Genomic DNA, 24,356 nt, shown 5'->3' with positions numbered 1-24,356 from the left:
ACCCTCAACTGCTTTTAAGGAAGAAGGCTCGAGGAAATGGTAGTTCATAAGCAAAAAATACTAAGCCCAAGGACTGAGCACAAAGAATGCGCAAAACAACGCGCTGCCATGGTACTGATATTTAGGAGCGAGCACTAGCTTGTGACGTCAAGAAGAACTTGAGTGACGTTAGGAAGATGGCGTGAACCAACAGGTCTACAGAACTAGCAGGAGAAAACCTCGGGTTAACACGCTAGACCCCTGCACGTAAGAATGACGCCACATTGGTGACGATGTCCACTTGTGCAGACGTGAACGCTTGACTTAGATTTCCTATGCTCCCAACGCACAAACATCCTAAAAACTATGATTGGACACGCCATCGAACCCGGCCGGCTTTCTCTGAAACCGACTGAAGACAACCAACGAACTAGGGACATATCTTCGGACAAGGGACGGAGCGCATCAAGAGACAAGGGACGGAGGGAGAGATGGACACACGGCGACGTTATTATAATAAATGTATTTATTTTTCGCCACCCCTACCGGTTCTCCCACAGGACGGACGTGATGACGTTCTTGGGGATGCGCGCCACCCTGTCCGTGCTGCCGGCGTTGATGGGCGACGCCCGCGACGAGCCCTTCTTGCAGGATGTGTTGGCGCTGCGCTACGGCGGCCGCCTCGAGCACTTCTGCGCCGAGAGCACCTTCTCGCTCTTCCGCTTCCACTTTCTGGGCCTGCTGGCGCAGCGAATCTCCAACGGAACCGCGCACAAGGTGCGAAACGGCACTCCGAGCCCAACGCCATCCTGAAATCGCACACACAAGGCGCAATGGTAGAGAGAGAGCGGGTAGATAGTTCTTGATAATCCCAGAGTGAACAGGGAAGAGGAAGGTCTAAGGATGTTTGCCAATGTTGCTTTCCAACGCCACTCTACCTGAATCCTTTATCTCAGTTTTTCAGGTCAACGCAGCCAGTCATACCAAGCTACCTGTCGAATGTGAACATGCAGCCTTTCAAGCCCATGCTCACTATCTCTCCATGAGTCATACCCCCGGATTCCTTTCTACTGAGCTGGCCTTTCTTTTAACAGTTTTGCAGATCAACCGGTTAATCATCTTTAGCAGTCATAATGCCTAGACAAAATTCACCCTCCCCATCCATTTCCACCTCTCACCCTCCTTCCCCTCACCGGGCCTTCTTCCTCGTAGTAAAGACCCTATTTAACCCCTTTTTGTCCAAACGGAGATAAATCCTCTTGTCGAAACGTTGGCGAGCATCCTGAGGCTTTCCCTTTCCTTGTTCACAGAAGACGCAGTGTTAGAGAAGGGGCTCAATCGTCTAAACTTTGATACATTCTAAGATAGTCTTGGGTGTGTGTTTTTCAACATCCGACTGCTAAGGGGTAGAAAAGAAAAATGACTGGTGTAGCACTGCCAGACGAACGAAATGTGTATTATAGATGGAATGCATTTCACTTTTGCTTCAAAAAGTATCAATACGAGGAAATGAGGTTAGGTAGGCCGAAAATATGCTAAATTTCGAGCCAGTATCCCATAACCGCGACAAAGCATGTTCAAAAGGTAGGGGAAAGTTATCGACTGAGGCAGAGAGTTAGGAAGTGATAAATTTCTTGAAATTTGCTCACACACCGTAACGGCGGCTGAAGCAACGCAGATGAACCCGAAATCTTCTTGAAAGGTCTTCGTTCTGCTGTGCATTTAGTTGAACTGATGATAGGTAAGGTTAAATCCTTCGGAGCAATCCGCGGGTGGCTCCTGCTTTTTCCTCGAGAGCATCAATTTCTGTTGTGAAACCTTCGGAATCTAAGAAATCTTTTCCTGATGAGTAAAGTCACACGGCACTTACGCTCGTTTGGAACTTAAAACACAGAAATGTGCTTCGCTAAGGTCTTAACGATGCGAGAACGCACTAAAACTGAACACTGTTCCTGTGCTCGCTGTGCTATTGTTACTAACCCTCATCTACTCATACTGTCGACCAAGATAATCCTGCTGTTGAGGTGCCCATATAGACAAACGAATGCGCTCATTTTCGTGCACCGAGCTAAGAATAAAGGAAGGCTGTTTTTATATTTTTGTATTGCACATGCCCTCACATTTAAGCAGTTATTGAAGAGAAGAGTGGGTGTTATGCTGCAATGGCTACAATAAATTTGTAATGCAAAAGTGGTAGGTTATACAAAGTAGCAAATATCAGTAACCAAGAGAGTTGACGAAAGAAAACAATATCCAATGGCAAAATCCTTCAACAAGCGAACTACCGACCCGAATAGTAGACAGAACACCTTGTCTTGGATAAACCTCAATAGAGGAATATTATGAGCGTGCCTTGGAAACAATTATGATGGCGCATGGCAAAATTTCAGTTATAAAGAAACGAAGGAATTGAGAAGAGACGGGAAAAGGCGCTAAGCATGTTAACGGGCTAGGCAATGTCAATTCTGCGCCCAAGGACATGTGAACAGCCTCTGCTATGCGGGAGTACTAGGCTGCAGTGCTCATTACAGCAGCCTTTTATTCTTCATTTGCTTCATTCATATTGGAACCACTTTTCTCCTTGTTTCGCAGACGGTGAATGATATAAAAAGTGTGTACTTATCCTCCATGATGGACCTCTTCCGTAAGGGGATTGATTCCCCTCAAACGCACGACATGATGCAGAAAAAAGTAAGCGTTTGCCTAAAGCAATTATGGCGTCCTAGTTAGTGCCGTTGTGTGCTCTTTAGATGACATCGGACCTTTAATATTTTGTATAGCGAATTAGAAGATGGGCATTAGCTAGAATTCTATCTGAAATAATTCATTATACAGTTACCGTTTTATCAAGGTAGCCACGAACAGCACTGCTTCATTTTCGTTCACAGAGCTCGCACCAGTTCGAAATTTTTATCTGCAGGCTTAGTTTATAATAAAAAGAAGAGCACTTGCAGTCATGCGTGCATTATTCGTGCGCCTAACAATGATAACATCAAAGCAGCGCCTGTTTTTAAGTACCAGTATCACTCGTTCATTTCTTAAGTCAGTCGTGCGAAAATTTATGCAAGGAAAAACCGCGGGACAATAATACGATTTCATGCAACAGATCTGTGTTAGCAGGGACCGTATTACGGAACGATCATATTGTAAAAAACGGATCAATTAGTCCACTCCTATTGGTCGTTCATGGCCGGCAGCCATATTGCTTTTTTGCGTCGTGGGAACTGCCATCTACGTCACGGACGTGGCAGAAGGGATGACGTTGCACACCTAATAGACGATATGCGAAATTGCTTGGCGGTCTGGCAACACCGCGCCCACAACTTCCGGTTTCCATCTTGGCGCGGTCGAGCTCGTCGAGCTGGTGCATCGTTTGCTATGCGTACTTTCTTCATGCGAGTGGAATTTCAACAGGCAAGCTTCAGCTGCTGCGTTTTTTTCACAGCTGATCTTTGACCAAATGTAGGTGCTTTCAATAGGCGCCAGCTTACTCCTACCGCGTCCTCAGCTTCGCTTGAAGTCTGGCGCTGATGATCGCAATAATCGGCACTCGAAAGTGGGTTGGAAAGTCGAACCGTGACCGTGTGCTGTTGTCGTTTTAATGCTCGCATTAAAGCGTCAGTTCAAGCATAACGTATTATCATGGCTATTTTATTCCCAGGTGGACGCGAATTCATCTGGTAGAGTAACGAGCGGTTGTTTTGCGCTGAGTGCGCACGTGTGTTGACAAACTTCTGTGACAGTGCGAACTTTCGTTCGCGCCGACGTCAGGAGCTTCGTGCATTGCAGTATAATCACACAAGACCCTCGACCAGCTGCGTAATTCGATTCCTCTACTGTAATGTGCAATGCGCATCCGCGGTTTTCAACGTCACCGTTTCAGAGCCGGCGTCGGTATGATTTTCGCCACAATTCGTTGAAACCGCGTCCTGCTTAAGACGCAGTCAGTCAGTCGACATTAACAAGAGGAAAGTAGGCATGCACATATAATTCAATATATTGTTAGCAAAGACGCAGCTTTTTTTTTCAGATAAGCACTGAGCCACCGCGGCGGCTTGATTAGAGAAAGATGCTACAGCTGTAGGTGCATATGCACGGACTCGATACACTGGTCAAGCTGTGTGTGCAGGGGCTAAATTAGCATGTTCGGTTGCTTCCGAAACTTAATTAGCTTACTCCCAAACTTGGACAAATGGCTTTGTTGCGAAGCAAGCTGTTGGAGCTTGCCACAACGATAATAAAATCTGATGGCCTGAAGCGTTTTCAGAACATTGTTGCACGTACTTTCTAGCTTCGAAATGCGTCCCTCCTTCATAATAAAGTAGCTATATTATTCGCTTCCTTTTTTTTTAAATATTTTCGTCGCCGCAGATATCGAAGGTATAGGAATCCTCAAGAAATAAAGCATTCGAACCTCAGTTTTTATAAGTAGGGTGTATTGCTTCACAAAGACTCCTTAACGCGTATAACATATGCGTATGGTCCAGAGTTTGTTCGCCCTTCTAAAACTAATTGAACACGGGAAAAACTTGACTGAACACGTAGCAAACTAAGCAGTAATCGGCATATGGTTCTTCGAGTGAACTTAATTCGCCAGGGCACGAGCGATTGGCCCGCTCAAAAAAATTACCTTCTGTATTACGTTGTTCAAGTATGCGTCTATATATAATATATTCACGCTCGACCGGAGAGTTGATAAATGCACGAAATCGGCTTCTAATTTTGATCAGAGACAACAAAGGCTGTGGTCCCTATCTTAATTTAAACGCAAATAACCTCGAAAGCTTTGTCAAAAATCAGCGCAGAAAGCGAAAGCTGCGCACTGATCCGCGTGCTGACACATGATACCTCGCATGGCGTTTTGTGTTACTAAAACGTTGGGACAGAGTAAAAAAATAGAAAAGCGAAAAGCTTGAACGCACCTAGTTCTGGCACGCATCGTAGTGTCTTTTCACAGTGGAGAGGGTAGCGCAACACTGCATCGGCATTTTACTTTTCAAACGAAGCGCAGCCGTTTTAACCCAACGCTGGGCAGCAGTTTCGTTTTCTGTACCGAGCCAACATGGAGGACTTAGTTCTCGGAGCGCCGAGAGATGGCGCTGCGCATTTCGCATATCGTCTATTATGCAGGTGCAAACAGTTTTTTTTTTTTGATCGCCTCGAGACGGTCTAATTGACCGTTGCGTTTGTGACCGTTGCGTTTGTGAGGACTGAGGCGGTTACGCCGCGCGAGCAACAGCGAAGGAAGGCGCACAGAGATGCGTTTGACTTGCCGGACGAGCTGTTTCGACGTCCATTTCGACTCGAGAAGGAAGCTAGGCGTGAAAAAAAACCATCACTAGATGTCGAACCAGCTGTTTTCGCGCAAATCTCCATGTTCAAGTTTTACCGTCTTCAGCGCACTCCTGCGGCAGCAAAAGTTACGCGTTAGGAAATTTAATAGCAAAACTTCCTGCGCTTGTTTTGCTTGGTATTTTTCAGCTTCAAACCCAGTTTTTGACTAAATATATTACTGCTTAATTCACTGCATTTTTCTTGTCTTTCTTCAAAGAAATAGCCGACGGCCTTTCGCCGTGCAAATAAGTGCTTCCGGGGCACCACTGTGTTGTAATTGGCTGATTCCTCTTTGCGTCAAGCGACGGCGTCTCATCGTTCCGTCATTTTGACGTCACTGTCACAAACTTTAGATCCGATGTGGTCGTTCTATAATATGACCGCAGTATTGGTTCTGCATTTCGCTTTTACATTTTTTTTTTCGATGATTGCCTTCCCCCTTCGTGTTCGAATTTCATTCCACAGTCACTTTTTCTTTCTGATTCTACATGGGTTTCCGAAGGGTGAAAGCTTTCTGGAGGGTGGAGATGGGTTATTAGGTGGCGGGTGCTGGCTTCGGACAAACACATAGCGGCGCTTTCTCCGAATGAAGGCTATACTGCTAACGCAGTAAAATGGCGTAATGTTGAGCGCATTAGGAGCACCCAGTTTACTTCAGACCGCATAAACACAGTTTACTGAAGAAAGAGCAGTAGTAGAAACGAGGTGGTTTTGTTTGATACACCTGTCTGTTTGCCTATAGTTTCAGCTAAAATATTTGTTACAGCCTTTCATTCAGTTCAGGACACCTACATGTGCATTATAAAAAGTTCGCTTAGCGCCTGTGGTTTATATAATATGCGCCACTCTTTGAAGCCCTGACCTAACACATGGCGAGGCAATTGTAGACGATCGTTTTTCGTCCTAGGTGCTTTCAAATTTTCTCTTCGAAATTTTACAGATGTCTGACCTTCGTATTAACATCGGCGAAATTGAAAAGACCTGTTCCAGTAATTCAGAATGTGCCAGTTTGTATAAATACGTGAGTACAACCATTTGATAGCACTGCAGCGTTGCACACAATAACGTTGAGCTAGTTTCGCATTGATCTCGTTTTTTCAGGTCCCCGTCATGCAAGAGCCCGACAAATACAGTTTAATGACGATTGCTCTTACAATGGTGTCTCATGTCGAGCTTAAGCTTACGAAGGAGCAGCCAGGGTAAGTAAAACAGCGTCCTAAACAACGCAAGGATCCCCCTCCCGGAATTTAGATAGGAGAGAGCAAGTAAGGTAATTTTCAACAGTTCTGGAAGCTGAATGCGAAAACCAACCGAGCTATACAGGTCCTAGGCTTTGAATTTAAAGGTGGCGCTAGCAAAGGGCAGAGACAATGAGCCAGAAGTAGAGAACATTGCTCCAAAACATGGCCTCTGTATCGTGTCTCTACCACTATAAACAATCAAAGGGTTTTGGCAAACACATCTTTCCACAGCCATGCTTATGTTTATCTACCTCAAACTCCTTTTCTTTTGTCTACCTGTCTCTACGGTTTCCAGAGACGTCATGTGCTAGATACTTCGAAAGCATGAGGTAAATTTTGTGGCATTCTTAGTTAATGTTCCGTATACCCGTTAACGTTCCGTATACCGTAACATGACCTTTTTTTTTTGTTGTCACTTGGATGACTGGGGTTTTCAAGGAATAAATGTGTGTATGTAACCCATAAAAATCTGTTCGCTTTCACAAGCATCAAACAAAGATGGCAATGGTTCGTTTTATTAAGTTGTGCTCGCCATGCCTCCTGAATATTTTTTTGATTTGGTGCATATTATCTTTCAGATGGAGAGATGTTACTTTCACTGTTAGAGGTTCCTTGGCGTACGACTCAAATATATTGTGTAAGTTTATTTTTTCTCTTTTTCGAAGCAGACAGTTGTCAATTTATTTCTTGTGTGAAGTATAACTCTAAAGTGCAACCGGAACGCATTTTTCTATGGCTCCAGGATGTGAAAATGTTGACAACTCAACTGTAATTAGCAGGTGGGAAAAGTTTGCATGGTTATTAGTGATAGAATATGTTATAGCTGTCCACACAACTCAAAAGAAATAGTTATTGCTTTCCAGATTTTGGTGAGAAATCTGCGGGACATGTATATTTTTCTCTCTAAGTGGGCATGAAACTATACCTATAGTCAAGTTTTGAGGGATTCAGAAGTCATGCAAGAAAAAAAGTTCCTCTACTTCTGGTTTACTGCATCTCGAACAAAGCTGTGTCCATCGAGAAAGAAGTGAAAGTGTACGAATGCCTTCTTTTATCTCCACTTCCAGACTTTCCTGTACATCTTGTTAATTCTGCATTCGTTGGTGATGAAAGGTAAAGTGTAACACTCGCCATGCATACAACTTTTTTGACATTGACGAGAACTTCTTTTAAACAGGCAGTTTTCTAGTGCTTCTTCCGCATGTGGCTGCGTTTAGGACATTCATGCTGACGTTGATCTTCAACGTAACCATTGAAGTCAGCCCACGACTAACCATTCCGCTTTGGCACTCAAAACTGGAGTGCAAAGAATTCAGCCCACGTGCATTTTGTTATACATTCTCTGGAGCCCTCCACTACGGCGTCTCTCATAGCCTTAGTCGCTTTGGGACGTTAAACCCCATAAACCAACCAACCCTACATTTCACTCAATGGCTGTTGTAGCACCAAAATTCCAAAGAATTCGTGTTCTTTGAATGTGTGAAGCAATTGTTTTACCCTGACGTGCATGCACAGGTACGTAGTGGTCTGCATGCAACCTTTGCAATGCCAAGGTGGTCATTTTTACCGTGCAATTGGATGCTATAGACATAAGAGGCTTGTGCAGAGGGCTGGTGAGCGACGTAGTTTAATGGGCAAGCTAACAGCCCGTAGCGAAATCGTAGTATTCTGATAAACCACACCGGAAAATCAGACTTAAGAACGTTTGGAAACTAACTGCTGTTCACAGATCTCCAAAGCATGCGTAAAATTTGAAGGGGATTCATAACGATTTTTAAAATTCCTAATTGGTAATAAGCTGTGATCGAATGGCGCATGCAGTAAAGATGGAAAACAAAGTACAAGAATCAATGTTCTGTGCTAGTTTCTTTTTGTTTGTTTACTTGCATCCCTGAAATTTACTCGATCTGTGCTTCGCTCTTTTTCCCAGCTTCATGCACATCGGCACCTTCGGAAAAGCAGTCCTTGAAAGCTTCCTGCCGGCGTTTCTTCATGAAGGTACGAGAAAAAAGAATAACCAGCCACAAAATCTACGCACAGGTGTCATTATTCGTGCGCAACAATTTCAGATACCAGCTCACAACTTCCCTTTGACTCCTCTTTGCGCATTACCTGCGTAACTCGACGAAAGCCTGTTCACGGTAACGTCTGTTCAGTCACGGCCCGTCTGGAGCGCGCTCTCCATACTGGACGAGTTTCAGTTCAGCAGTTGAAATCCATGCCAAGAATTTCTTCCTCGGAATGTCTTGGCCAGAATTCTTACGCACGTTAAAAAAAATGGCTGTGGTTTAGCTCTGGTTAAACCTGGTTGGAAGAGATAGCTTCGTAGCACTAGCTATGCCTATAGTTTCGCTATAACCAAGCTTTTAGTGGCTAGCTTTGTTTATCTTGGCTGAACCTGGCCTTTCTTAGTTTCTAATTGCATCCCCTTCACGGCGTTTCTCCAGGCGTTCGATGTGCTCTTCTTTTGTCTCCTCGGCATGCCATCTAGGCTTCGTTTCATTTCAGCGCGCAAGTGCCGTAGACGGCCCATCGTCCTCCGTAACGGTTCGTCTGCTGACGAACCAGCTGCCTCGATATATACGTACCCCCGCCGGGAGGCTAGATGACGTCATACCAGATATCGCACCGAACGCTCTTGCCGATGGCGAGCGCAACGATTAGGTGACGTCATACCAGATGGCACGGCGGAGCGGCGAAGCGCGGGTGCGGCGGTTGCTAAGCAACGGCTCTTGCGGCGGCTCCGGCGCATAGCTGCAGCTACGGGCATACGCCGAGGTGCGACCACGCTCGACGAGGCGACGTGGCTGGCGTAGTGAAGCTATCGCTTCAAAAATACCATGCCCCTGAATGTCCGTATAGCTTTGCTGTAAACTGCAGTGGTCTTTCTTGTTCGAAGCTGGCGATTTTATGAACGCTCACGTCATATATATTCATTCATCTTTCATCTTTTCTGATTATTCATGTTACACCAGCGTCACCTCATTGAAGACTAAAGCCGAGTTAGAAAACTTAGCACTGCGCCGAAAAATTTCCCGTCTATCACTCTTCCACAAGCTTTATCACCATCCTTCCCTTCCCGATGAATTCTTTCAGCCACCGCCAGTTATCTTTCCACGTCGCGATCATCCTTACAAAGTTAAACGCATTAACTGCCGTCATTCCATTAGGCCTATTCTTTTTTACCACGCACAATAACCGAATGTAACGCTTTGCCATCAGAAATTGCCACAGAATCTGATCTAAATAAGTTCCAACACCTTATTCACCTATGTTTCAACAACTAAAAAGGTATTTTTTTCAGCGTTCTTTGTTCCGCCTTGTCTTCTTTTTATTTTATATTTTTTGTTTTGTACTTCAGCGCACTTTTTCCAGTGTCGTCTTTTTCCTTTTCTAGCGGTGCTGTTATTTAATCTCAAATTTTGCTGCTATGTGCATTGTTGCCACTCTTTCTGTGGATGCCTATTTATGATTAATATTTTGTGATTTCTATTTTATTTTAGTGCTATATTTTTTATCTTATAGCAATGCTTTGTACTTACTCCCCCCCTCCCCCCATGTAATGCCCTCAAATGAGGGCCTTTGGGGGTATTTTGAATAAATAAATAAATAAATAAATAAATATCGTCGTTCGCATAATTACGTTACCGACGAATGTACGAGTCGTCTTCCTCGAAAGACTTGCGTGGTCAGGCTCTGCTTCAGCGGTAGCTAGTCTCATAATACTCCGTTGGGTTCTATATCTCAAGCACATCAACTTCGAGTGTTTTTATGCACCCTATAGTTACATGCACACCGTTCCTAGAAACCGACCCAACAGGTCAAGATGCCGTGTGCGAGAGGGACAGCTCGACTGCGGTAAACTGTGATGTTTGCGAATGCGCTACCTCGTGTTTGCGCAGGTCTGGCCTTTTACCGGAGAGGCGGCTTCGGCTCCCAAATGGACGAGGCGACGCAGTCTCGGTGGAACCTGCTGGCCGAATGCATCGCGCGCGGTTTCCGGGGTTTCCAGAAGTCGCCCAACGTGGTGCGTGCGTAATTCTTTCTTAAGAAAGCATGCTTTTCGTGGTAGCACTCCAACGTTGTAAAAATGCAGGTCGAATGTTTAGGGGAATACCCCAGGGTAAAGTAGTTTTATAATAAGTAATTGCTCATTAGCATCGACCTAAATTCTACTATACGGCTACAAAGGAAAGCTATACAGCTTCCACAGAATCTTCATAGTTGAAGAAAAATTTGTCCTGGTCCGGTGTTTGAACCAGCGACCACCGCCTTACCAAGGAATCTCCCTACCAACTGAGCTAAACGGCGCGGTAGACGCATGGTAGGGCGAGAGCGAATTTATTGAGCGAGCGATTGAAGGGAGAACGGTGTTGGTCCAATGTTCAGTTGAATCCACCAGGGTGGAGTGCATTTTCTTTAGAGATAATCTTAAGAGATAACGGATAAGAAGGGAGAATTGTAATTTTTATTAAAACTACGAACTTTCTGTGCAAGCTTTATCACTTTCCTTTTTAGCCGCATGGCTGCGCTGGGGTGGTTGCTAATAATTACTGCCTTTTTCTCTATAAATAAGTCATTTTCTCCTGTGGATGTTTTGAAAGTGCCTTTGTAATTAGTGTTTTGCAGTGTAATGCCGAGAAAGTGTCGAGTCCCCTCCCAGCAAAACATCCTTTATAGAGTCTTCTGATACTTCGTCAGCATCCGCCTCGTGTACGGGGATTCGATCCGCAGGGCCACCGGCTATACAATAGGTACAAGCTTTCTTAAGTCTGGTGCTGGGCTTATCTGGGGTCAGATGCTTCGAAAATAGGTCTTGGACCTCACCTTGTGCAGACAAAAAACACCTTGTGCAATGGCGCTCTGTTACCAGGATGTCAATCCTTGCGATCATCGTCATCGCCTCCTTCTTCTTGTACTACTACTTTTTCCTGTTCATCTTTCTGGTATTCCAGGCTCACCTCGGTAACATGAATAATCTATCCTCTTTCCATAGTACTATGTGTTTTGGGGAATTCCTACCCTAAGCGGGAATACATTTCACTCAATGGGGGGCAAGTACTCATAAGTGTGGGCTGCGCTGATTGGGAGCTAAATGGGGGGGGGGGGGGGGGCTTTACTCTATTGATTTTAACCTGCGGTCGACACAGCCATGTATGATTGCAGAGCACGAGTTTAAAGATAAGAGTGCTCTCTTTTGTTATATATTTGACTTAAGACCCGTATTATTGTGAGTTGTACCGCGTGGACGCAGAAGTGCTGCCTCCGAATTGTGGACACATAGTTCGGTGGAAACTTGGCATGCCCGCACTAGGGTATAGTGTGTGTGTGTGTGTGCGTGTGTGTGTGTGTGTGTGTGTGTGTGTGTGTGTGTGTGTGTGTGTGTGTGTGTGTGTGTGTGTGTGTGTGTGTGTGTGTGTGTGTGTGCGTGTGTGTGTGTGTGTGTGTGTGTGTGTGTGTGTGTGTCCGCAGAAGAGGTTGTGGGTAATACTGCCGTCAGGATCTGACGCTGACCGTCTCCTCTCTTTTAGACCGACCCTTGGCCGAACAGGCGCCCTTTGATGCAAGTGCTTCTTCTGGAGGCCGCGTACAAGGTGAGGCTGGTCTCCTTGAGTGACTCGACGCAGATAGCGACGAGGGAGTGAAAGACTCTAAATTAGCTCCACATTATCATCATCATGCGCGCCAAGCTCTCCCGGAAAGTATAATATGTTTGACCTCGGGTACCTGTTAAGCTTCGACAAAACTTTATTCATCATGGATTATTCAATGACGAGCTAAAAGTTCAGTCCAGTTCAGTTCAGTTTATTTACCTTAAAGTCCCCCTTGTGTGGGGGGTATTACATAAGGGGTGGGATTTTAATTAAATGAGCAAACAAAACATCGAATATTATTTAGCATTGAAGGTGATCGGTTACATGTTCTTGAAAAGTAGAGGATGAAGCGATGTTGACGATGTCACGGGGTAGGCCGTTCCAGTCCGTTGCTGCTCGAAGGAAAAATGAAGCAGAAAAGGTGGCAGTATGCGATGGCGGCCGGGCAACTTGTACGGGATGACTGGTTCCGTGAGATATGCGTGCGGCAGCTTTGCTATACGGTGACCGATTGAGAGAAGAATGAAATAATTTGTGATAAAGGGTGAGGCTTGCAATGCGACGACGGAACGAAAGGGGCGGTTGTCTCCTGATAATGCTTTCAATGAAGAAATGCTAATGTCATATGAGTATGAAGAAGGGATGAATCGAGTGGCACGATTTTGGACAGCTTCTAATGCATTAATTAAATAAGTTTGGTGCGGGCTCCATATGGCAGAGGCATATTCTAATTTTGGTCTGATGAGCGATTTATATGCGAGTAATTTTACGTGTAGAGGTTGGTGTCAGAAGTGAGATATGACAAGACCAACTATATGACAAAAAAATGCAGTTTTAAGAGATAAATAGCCGTAGCCGCATGACATTAAATAGAACAAATGTTCCACTCGTCGCCTTCATCTGTATTCTATCTTTCTGCATGGATGCTTTCTATTCTGAAACTAGTGAGGCAACTAACATTTTCGCATTGGCATTTGTTGCTGTAAAGCAGCAAGTTCGGCCAGTTGATGACGGCTCGTGACAAAGAACTACTACGCTAAAAAGACAACCACCTAAAATACAAGACATGCATGTCCTGTCTTTTACATGATTGTCTTTGTCTTTTTAAAAAAGCCCAGTGCCGTTCTTCCCGACATTTGTTGTTGACTTCAAAGTGACTCACCCGTCCGTGTTTTTGTGCGCAGCTAAAATGCCCTCCAGAATTTACCAGCAAAGGATGACCTACATTCCACATCCATATCTTAGAGCCTCTCTATGCAAGTAAAAAATAAGTGAACATATCTTTTTCCCTGATGCGGTCATTCGAACCCCAATCATTATTTCAGTAAGATGACGTACTCGCATGTCCAGTCGGCAGGGTCTGTTAATTAGAAGTTGCGTTGCGCGCGCTGCAATGGCAGGGCGAGACTAGAGACTAGCACCGCCAACAAATGGCTTGAAATGCATTTGGTTTAGTTATTTATGAAGAGGAGAAATAATATTGTTTCAAGCCTACTTATAGGCTTCGAAAATGATGCTGATTTTTTCTTCTGTGTGTTTTCTGTCGTTCCACACATACTTTACTTGCGTTAGAGAAGTTTTCATACTTAGACCTTCTTGCTCAGCTGCTTTTCAATTATTGTGATAGCAATCGAAAATCGCTGCGTTCAGAAAAAACTACCTTTTGGACAATGTCTGTTAACGCGCTTGGTGGAGAGAGCTCTTCATCTAACAAATACCGCAGGCACAAATGAATATGCGCCTCATTCCTTGAGCAAACTTTTCTGCTCGAAATTTTCTTTCAGGGAAGAAAAATAAACATATTTCCACTCCGCGAACCCTGTCTTTTCGCATCGGTATCCTTTTTTTATACAGGTTTACCATCGACTTCTGGGCAGGCTCAAAGGAAGGAACAAGACGTCAGATAAAATGCTGCGCCTCAGTGATTCTGTTTTCATCGAACCGGACCAACTGTTCTTTGTCCTTTACGGATGGGTGAGAAACATTACGCGTTGCACGCAGCTCTGTCAATGGAGCTCTGCATTAACTTCGTTTTTCGAATTAAAAAAATGGTAGATGGTGCCCGGTTTTGATAACTAAGAAAGTCGTTATGGTGTGTTGTAAGCACGTTTTGGTGAAGGGCCGTTTTCTCGAGTGAATTTTACACGTACTGACTCCCAAAGAAAGCTTTAGGGAAGCTTGGCTTCACTGCCTCAGATGTCAACTAATTATATTTTTTATAGTCTTGAAAACCGCTGGTTTGAGAAAAGGGAATGGACGGGCGGAAGGAAGAGGCACAATCTGGACGAAGCACTTTCTGACTAACTAGCGCTTTTCAACAAACCTGGTCACATACAAAGTAGCCCCTGTTCTAGCTCTTTTGATAGATGTTGATTACTAAGCTATTTTTTTTTCGTAACTTAGATTTTGTCCCGCAATATTTGGGAGAGAGACTATGAGAGAGTGTGACATCTGGTGCCTTCACGTGTGCTGCGGGGTTTCATTCACTCAAAAATATATGCCCCGTACGCTTCCCTTAGAGGGAAGTAACGAATAAGTTCGTTAGGGAAGTAAAGGGAAGTAACAAATAAGTTCCGTCAATTCCGGGAAATGAATGGTGACGTTTGTTTCGTGCGCTGATACATTTTCACGATTCCGAGTAACCCTCTGTATTCCCGTGCTTGGTCGCAGTTCTAGCCTCTCAATAAAGCCTTTCACTGAGCATCCAGCGTTAAGTCATTTCTGTCTCCAGAGGAAAAGTTGTGGCATGAGCGCTTTTTGTATTGAAATTCCCCACCGTTTTCTTGCTACAACTCAGGACTATTTGACCTTTCTTTCTGAATCTTCACCAGGAAAGTTGAAACTTTTTTCAAACACTTATTTATCGGAGCAGACTAGTGAAGCCAGGTCCCATAAGCAGCAGAGATGTGAGAAACACGCCCACAGTGGTTGCTATCGAAAATGACTTGTAAATTTTGTACGATTCAACACGCATGAGCTTTTGTCGAAATGTGAGGGGTTACACTTCAGTTTTTAAACTATTTTACCTCGGGATGTTTGCGTACGATTTGGACCTGCCATCGCTCTATTTCGCAGTGCCGCTTTAAACGTCACTAGATTGTTTCTATGTATGATTTCTCCACAACAGCAATTCTTTCCTTACTCAAAGCAGTCGGCGTGCGAAAGAATCTCCGCTTTTCTTGCAGTGAAATTCCGCTTTTGCTTAATTTTGGAACAAGAGAAACATTTTCGCTCGGAAAGGAGCGAAACACACAAAGCACGCTACAAAAGCTCAAGTTTTCCTCGCATTAACATCGTTCGGGATTCTGCACCATCGTCGTGCGAAAGTACTCCCTTTGAAATCAGACGATATAATTGTCAAGCCTGGAAACATAGGCTGGAAAAGCTGAAAATTGTCCCGATTAATCAGAGAAGAGGCGGCCCTTGAGCGCGTTTTTTTGCATGGGGAAGCATGAATCTTGTATCGCAGACTCAAAACTTTCACAGTGACCCCTGTTCACTTCCGTATGGTCACCCAGGTTTTATGCACTCAAATTTAAGACATGGATGGCATCGTATGTAAATATATTTGAAAGCATTTAGAGACGTGTAACCAAGACAATACCTTTAGCTTTTTTTGTTGTATGTAATCAATTGCACTCTCAGCGTAGAAACATTACTGAGGAGAGTGCGCGGGATACTAAGTAATAGATATTCACAGTAATAAAAGTAAAGCGTACAAATAGCAGGCGCGATCTGTACTAGATATATTTATACATGTAACACCTCACTGTGTACATCACATGCGATAGTTTTAAAATCATTTGACCAAATGAAACTGCTAATTACGCTGTGACATTTCAAGGTACGCAGCATTATGAATGCAAAACAAATATACGTATATAAACACTTGCAAAAGAAGGAACAGACCTAACGTCATGCACTACAGAAGGTTATTAAAGTGCAGTAGCAGTTAATTAAGAACGAGCTGTAACGAAGAAAAATACTTTTTTTGTCAGAGATTGTGGCATGCAACAAAATTATGCATTAAAATGAGGCTTGTTCGTTCCTTCTTTTTGCCTCCAGTGATAACTCCTCGACTTAACCAGTTACTGAACATATGTTAGCGATGACGTGACTCCTAAAAAGAATAAGTGTGAAACAAAAGATTCGGTTGGTGAGGGCTGTGGTCAACATTTTTCTCGATGTTTTTCTCTAGCAATAGACACTCGCAGGGTACAATCATGTGAGGGAGTTTTGTACTCCTACTCTCAGCATGCACGCACTGCAATACCCAGACGCGATAAACATATGTCGCATTCTTACGGTGGCAGTACGTTTTCGTAGTTATATCCACTGTCCAGCCCAAGTACCTCATATATCTTACATTGATAACCCTCACACATTCACACGTATACGAGGCGTAAATCACTGTTGCGAATGTAATATTCCCGGGTTTCACTGCATTCGCGTTAACCTATCTTTTACGCTTTTCAGTGCTCTAAAGAGATCTCTGAAGATATGTAGTCTTTCGACGCACCTCACACATAACCGCACAGATTTGCAACTCAGGCGACTGAGGCACGCTACTTTGGTACCTCTTTGCAGAGCCTGTGCCAAGGGGACAGTGTTGGCGATAGGAGCATTTCTCGTGAACACCCGGTTCGATGGAGGTGAGCTCGAATTTTGTTTTACTCTCACTGCTTCACTTTGCGGTGCAACAGGTGCTCATGAAGGATTTTTGGCACCTAAATTTATTTGCATTTTTTCTTTCAAATCATGCATTAGACATTAGAATACATGGTTCACCGCGCATGCCCCTACGACCAACAAATAATTTGAAATCGAAATTTTTCTTGACGCTGTTTCGGTTTCATCAACCGAACAATGGCTGTGACGAGTAGCTGTTTAGGTGGCATGAGACAAAAAAACTGCAGTTTATTTGCTGATACGTAGTTTTAATTGGCTACAACACTTAAATCAGCCTGCTTCAAAGCTTGACGGACTATAATAAACGTAACAGTAGTTCTATATCCTCTCATTCCTCTCTAAACGTGTGGCTCGCTTTTGAGTAGACACCAATCTGTCCGACTCCACCACCTCACTCGTGGCACTCCTTAAGGTGCTGTTCTCTCTCCTACTCTTTTCAATCTCGCTATGACCCCTCTCGTCTCCCTGCCAGCTAAAATTCCTGACCTGCACCATATATTTTACGCCGATGACATCACTCTCTGGTGTTCGTCTGGCTCTCCCGGTCACGTACAGGGCACGCTACAACGTGGCCTAGATCTCATCAACTCCTTTCTCACCACCGCTGGCCTCTTTGCTGCTCCTGAATCCGAGCTTCTCCTTCTCAACCATTCCCAACACCAGCGCTCACACAACTACTTCGTCTCTCCCCACCTTTCTGGCTCTCCCATTCCTGTCATCATGCAGTGCAAAGTTCTTGGCTTCCCTATACATGCGACCAAGAACGTCACCACGCTGCCACCACCTGCCACTCAATAACTCACCTCCTGCAGCGCGTGGTCACTCGGCGCTCAGGTCTCTGCGAGGCTCATGCGTTCCGAGTTGCCCACGCGCTGGCCCTCAGCAAAGTCTTGTACTTTGCATCCTACGTTTTCTTCACTCAGACTCAACGCTCTCGAGACTACCCTTGTGGGCCTCTACAAGGCAGCTCTCAACCAAGGCAGCTTCTCATTCTCCATCGTGACTCACAGCTTGCCCGACTTTCCCTTACCCGTCAGGGTCAGTGGTTATTGACTCAAGCGGGTATCTCGCCCATTCCCATCTCCCCGTTTACCTCTCCTATTCCCACCCCGGCCCCCAATCTTCGTATCCTCCTTCTCCCGACCAACATGTCCCCAGTCCTGCACGCCGGCCGTCGTTATGCAGCTATGGTGGCTATGTAATGCGGCCGCGCAGCACCATTCCCTCTTTTTGATACCCAGGGTGTAGCCTACATCGATGCCTCCTCGAGGTTCCTGCGGATACGCCCTACAGGGCGTATCCGCCCCCCATCCCCACCTCCCCGCTCCTGAAACCCACACTAGCGGGCCGTATCTACGCCCTCCGGACGCATTGTCCCTCAAGATCCTCGCCATCGCGTATGCCGTCCAGTCATTTGCCCTCCTTCCCTCTCTCTCAGAGTACATAGTCTATTCCGAGCCACAAGCCGCTACACATCACATATATACAGAACCGCACCATAACCCCTTCTTTCCAACAGGAGCACGAACGAGTGGTCTCCACACTGCAGCCTTCAATCGCTTTCCTCCGCTGGGTCCCTGGGCATTCAGGGATTGACGGCAATGATCTGGCCCATCAGCTCGCCAGTGACGCACTTTTCCGGGCACCGTTGATCACCTGACCCAAGCCCTCGGAGGACAGTGGGAGAGACACCCTTCGCCGCACCATAAAAGAGGTCTACCTCGAGCTCCGCCTTGACAAATGCCTTTACCCTCCCCCTCATCCATCACTCACGGTGCCAGAGGCTCGCCTTTTTCGGCACATCCAATTGAATACAGTAATCATCCCGTCCTGCCTCTTTCTCTATCGCTATCGATCGCACCCTTCCTGTCCCAACTGCCCCTGTATCTATGCGGACCTGGCCCATTGTCTCTTCTATTGCCCGGTTGCTCAGAAGTTGGGTTCCTACCTTCCACCTTCTCTATCCATCCCCACCTGGCTCGACTGGCTTGGCGCTGAAGGGGAGGAAGAACAGTGACGACTGGTCGCCCAGGCTGTCGACATGCTCGGCCTGTAAATTATGGCCGAATAAAGGTCTGCTACTACTACTTATGATTTTTTTTCATGCGTCACGTGATCTAAACATCGTCACTGCTTCATTCGGTTGATGAAACCGAAACACCAAAAGGAAATTCCATTAAATTATTTAACTGACGTAGGCAAATACCACAATCATGTATTTTAATGTATAACGCATCATATGAAAAAGAAAACGCGCAAGCAAAATTTTGTGCCTGTGCATGCTGTCCGAACTTACGTGGTGTCTACACTCCGTTAAGTTACATGCATATTGGGGTTGGCTAGCTTGTGTGACAAACCAGCTAAAGTCAGCTGTAATGGCGGGTGAAGAATAATGGCAGTTGATTCAAAAACATCACTGAATTCCGCTTAGCAAAACTATTTCTTATGATCTTTAAGTACACTCCCAGTTGCTATTAGCACATGCAGAGTTTTGTCCGCTGCACTGACATCTGTTGAAAAATATGTATAGGTTGGAATGATTCATTAAATAAGATTATGGCTCATTTGGTTTGGCTGCATGAGAATTAAGTTCCAAAGCGACTCACTGAAGAAGGACGTTCTTCTAACGAGTACAAACTGCGCGAACAAGAGGGGACGTAAGGCACACAAAAGGCACACTCTGCGCTTTGTCTGTCCTTTTGTGTGCCTTACGTCCCGTCTTGTTCGCATAGTTCGTACTCGACTCAGGATATTAGGGATGCCTCAGTGGAGCGCTCCGTGTAATTTCGACCACTTGGGGTTCTTTAACATGCACTGTCATCAAACAGTACACGGAAGTTGCGGGTTCGGTACCACCCACAGCAGTCGCATTTCTATGGAGTCGAAATGCTAGACGCCAGTGTACTGCGCGATTTCTGTCCACGTTAGGAACTCCAGGTGGTCTAAATTATCCGGAGCCCTTCATTGCGGCGTCCCAATAGCCTGAGTCGTTTTGGGACTTCAGACTGGGACATCAGCCGCACCAAATATGTCATAATCCAATTTGCTGATCCATTCAAACTTATACATAAGGATATGTGCTTAGGCTCTCACGGTGGCTGCATTTCGACATAGGCAGGGTGAGAAAACGACCATATGCTGAGATTGAGGCGAAAATTTTGAAACCCATGTTCGTCTAAGTTATACGAAGCCTTTCGTTTTAGGTGTTGCCTGGTAGCTCAGGTGTAGACCTGCATAAATTCATGAATTTATTTGAGGTAGCTAGGGCTGTTGAGAAACATCACCTGCCTTGATGTAAGGCCGTGCTACTCGAACAGAGTGTTCCGAGAAGGAATCTCTGACCGCTCGCCGCTCTAGGACGCGGCAAAAGGAGCACGTGACACACGCAAATCTGTGTGAGCCAGAGCGGCGAGAGTAATCGTATTTTCGAAGTTCTAAAATCAGTCATGGCAATTCCTAACGGCCGGCTGCAAATCTCAGTTGCAAGCGGGTTGCAACCCAACAAACACAAAACCTCCTCAAAATCTCCCAAAAATGACCCATCGGGACATCTGGAATCTCCACAGGAGGTGCTCATTTTTCCCGAACACATCTAAAAAACGTCCCCACAACTAGCAATGTCCAAAAAGTTGTGCGTCCCATGGAAAGCCCCAAAAGGTTAATGCTCGATTTCTCGGCTCTGGTTCAATAAAATTATTCCTCATTTTTCGTGCAGCCTGCAGGCATCCAAGCGCACATATGTGCCAAATTTCAGGTGCATACTTACGTTACAGGTGGTGTAATCCACCTTTCCACTCGTCTGAATGCGTGCTGGCTCGGCCGTTCTGCACTTATCCGTTTACGTGAAATGTCCTAGCATTTTGCACACAAAGGAAATATGAACTCAAAAAGTCACCCGATTTGGCTCATATAAGAGCAAATAGCAGCGCCATACAGAAGTAATTTCAGTTTACTAGGTGTGCTCTTAGCACGAATTGCATCCTGTCGTCCATGCCGGCGACCGCACCATACACCACCACAATCAAAATGCATTTATGTTTCAGTCAAAGAAAAACAATACAGACCGAATTGAAAGTCCGTGCCGAAAAACTTACGTTCAACGGCGCAAATCTGAATGAATACAAAAAGCAGACGCAAACGTATGCACCATTTAATACACAGTGTACATAACACTACGGCGCCATGCAATAATGATGGCCACTTTTTTCTCCAGCCCTGAGAAATCTGCAATATGAAGCAATTAAAACAGAATACAGGCTGAAAGTTGATGCACCTTAAACGAGCATTCTAAGGGCTTCAAAAGCAGATATGCACATGCAAAAGCAAACGTATGTAAAGAGCAACTTGGGTGACAAAAGAAAAGACGAGATGGGCGTACGCTGCAGACACGCAGTTTCAGGTCACGGATTTTCTTCAACTTGAAACCCCTCTCACGCTTAGAGACTCGGAGCAAGCTTCAGCGACGTGTTATCAAAACAGAAAAAAAAAAATATTAGTTCCACTAGGCGAAAATAAAAAAAAATGCGAAAAGGGCCTGCAGTATGCTTAAATAAATAAATTAAATAAATAATTAAAATAAACCAACATACCTTGACGACGTTGCCTACGGAAACCCAGGGATGAAATACAAGGCTGCAACAGCTGAAACCATAAATTAAACGCAGGCTTCTGTCCTGCGCCTTCTCACAGCACAGCGAGCGCTCAAACTACGCGTTACACCCTCGTAACGATCCTGGGAGTTTTATTTTCTTGTGACTAAGTGTGAGGATAAGACTGCTTGGAGCCAGGCGGGAAGGTGAACGTGCTCAGGTACGTGCGGTGGCGCGCTGCATCCATGGTGCGGCAGACCGCGCATGCGGCACAGTCCAGCGTGGGAGTCGAGATCAATTAAGGCACGATTAATCCAGTGGGAGAGGGTCAATATAACCACGCGAACACTGCACAAACTATACCGCTGCGGCAGGATGGCTGCGCGGTGGCGAAGTTGGTAGAGCAGGCTAATCCATGGGCACTCGCAGAAAGAGAGTGGTGGGTCTCGGAAGGTCCTTCCCGCCTCAGACCGTAGTAGACGGCCACGCTGCCACCACCAACGTGCTGCAGTCGTCGGAGGCGCTGAGGAATGCAGGGTGCGTGCGAGGAGTCACCTATTGCCACGAACTCCGCTGCCACGAACGCCGCCTCGAACAGCGGCATCAGTAGGGCCGTGGAGCTGCGCAAAGGACTTGCGATGCGCAGCCGCGGCATCAGTTCCAAAAGGAATGGTGTGGGCACGCCGAGGTGCGCGGGAAAACTTCCGTGAATCCGTAGCTACGAAGTCCACGACAGCCCAGTTGGCGCAGTGACGAGAGCAAGAACTGCTGCGCGCTGGGGCTTGTGCTCGAACGACAGGGGCAGCGCGAATAAGCGTGCGCAAAATGGCGCCCGTCCAGCGAGGAAGCCGGGCGAGCGACGGGAGGCCATTACCGCACTTCTGCTAGACAGCGGCGCGGCGAGGAGTGCCGATAGTCGGAGACGCCTGGAGGAACCACCACACAATTTTGAAGTTGGGCGTAAGCTGGGAAAACGCTAGAAGACGGGAAAGATGTTGACCGCCGCTGCCGGCGGCGCAATGAAAATGCAGACCGCCGCCGCCTGCCTGCAGCATGGAGCCGACGGCCCACGTGCGAGAAACGCATGCACCGAGAGAGATGCGGGGTTAACCGCTTCCTTCGGCTGTTCGAATGAAACTGCCGTTTCATCTCTCAAAACGACGAGTGCAAGAGCAAAACCTTCTCTCCCCGCAGCTTGTGGCGCGAAGGAGAAAAGAGAGCGCGAGCAGTCGATTTTTATTTCTTGTTGAAAATCATTGGTCCCAAAACGTTATGGCCAGTTACATTTCTGGGACGAAAATGCATTAACTCGCTTTTGTTGCTGCTTAACACTCCAGAAAAAACGTTTCTAGACCTTTAGTGGGAGCACTGCCTTTTTGCTTGTGTTTCTATGTCGTGCCTCTATGGTCTGGAAACGTTTGATAAACGTTGTACTGGGACTGGCACATTCCATCCTTTTTTGGAGTTTCTGAGGAGGTTTTGTGTTTGTTGGGAAGTTACTCACCTTACTAGTTAACATGATTCACCTGTTTTTTATGTTCACCAACAGTGGTATTACTTTGCCATAAAAAAGCTTCTCTTTACCTCATAAGCCCTATTTAAAAAAATTAATGGCGTTCTTCCCTGAAACACCTGGTATATGACAAGTGTTGGAAATCATTATATACCTTTATCTCTAAGCACGACGAAGAGAAGCATCGCATATGACTCCGTGAGATGCTGTCCGGAGAGCCAAGGGAATATTCGTGACGACATTTATCTGCTAAGTGTCGCCACGATCGAACGTTTAAAGAACTGCTTATACAGTTGTTTTCTTTTCACTGAGACAAGACAAAGGCTTTTCAAAACGTCATGGAACACGTTCAGTAACTGCCACGCAAAACTATAATATTATTTCGCGCAGCCTCTGGCATCTTTACCAAAGTGCTTGTTGAAAAAGGCGTTTAATACCTCCTATGTAGATTCCCACACCAACGATAATCCTGTGTTGTTGACTGTTTCTTATAGTGCAAAATAATGTAGCCAGGTATTTCATGTGCCAGTCGTGGTGTTCTTGAATGAAATATTTTTAGTACATACTTTTGCCTCGAAGGCATGTAAGAATTCGGTTCCAAGAACGCGACATTGTTACCTTTAGAATCATTGCGAGCTGGAATCACCTACCACGTCTCCAGTATTACTGGCCAGTTACCCGACTGCTGGCAGAAGCTGTCCGTCCTAGCTAGTCCTAGCTATGGGGCAACGCTGTGGGGTGCATTTATGCATTTCCTTTGGTAGAGTGTTGACATCTCCACCATTTTGAAGAGCTGGCTCATTTAGCCGCATTAAAGTATTTTCCGGAAATTAGTACCTTCAGGTCTTTGACTAGTGTCCAATACTGCTTCCAGGCTTCGAAGTCTTAATTCAAATTAAATTTTTGAATCTTCCTCTTAGTGGTCGGCGTGAAAAATGTAATTCAAAATGGCGTCTCCTACCGCCGTTTCCCGCCTTGAGTTCACAGCATGGCCCGGATGCCATGCTGTGAACATATGACGTGTTTGAGTGAGCCGCGCTACAGCATTCACGCTAGCCGTGCGTGTGTAGTTAGGCATTATGGTTAAACGCTGTCATCACCACTCGTGCCTCTGCCTCAGCCACCTTGTCCCAGCATCCCTCCCCCCCCCCCCCCCCCAAAAAAAAAGAAAAGAAATAGAGCTAAGTTTCGATGTGGCTCGTACGAGACTGATTAAACAAACAGGCAGAAACAATAGATACGACAAAATTGACATCGTGATATTTCTTGAGCACAGGCCTTACTCGTAAATTTGTTTTATTTTTTATCTTGCAGTATCCAAGACCTTCTGGAAAATAACCGCGCTTTTCAAAGCGCTTTCCGTTGCCCGATCATTGGGAACTCGACGGCATGCCTTGCAAGCATTTTCTGATATCCA

The 24,356-nt window shown here is 45.6% G+C and overlaps 1 protein-coding gene across 1 annotated transcript; it reads left to right on the top strand.

Moving 5' to 3' along the window:
* The first annotated feature begins 2,607 nt into the window (after nucleotides 1-2,607).
* Nucleotides 2,608-24,350, top strand: LOC149362692 (uncharacterized). Its single transcript, XM_089569791.1, has 11 exons — nucleotides 2,608-2,670; nucleotides 6,254-6,334; nucleotides 6,415-6,512; nucleotides 7,133-7,191; nucleotides 7,622-7,667; nucleotides 8,485-8,552; nucleotides 10,457-10,581; nucleotides 12,086-12,148; nucleotides 14,003-14,122; nucleotides 16,736-16,800; nucleotides 24,254-24,350. The coding sequence occupies exons 1-11, from the start codon at nucleotides 2,608-2,610 to the stop codon at nucleotides 24,348-24,350; spliced, it is 885 nt and encodes a 294-aa protein (XP_089425917.1).
* Nucleotides 24,351-24,356: the final 6 nt, after the last annotated feature.

This window comes from Amblyomma mixtum, chromosome 2 (assembly GCF_055824585.1).
Source record: "Amblyomma mixtum isolate Tamu chromosome 2, ASM5582458v1, whole genome shotgun sequence".
NCBI classification, from domain to species: Eukaryota; Metazoa; Arthropoda; class Arachnida; order Ixodida; family Ixodidae; genus Amblyomma; species Amblyomma mixtum.
This window is presented reverse-complemented; position numbering and strand designations above follow the sequence as displayed.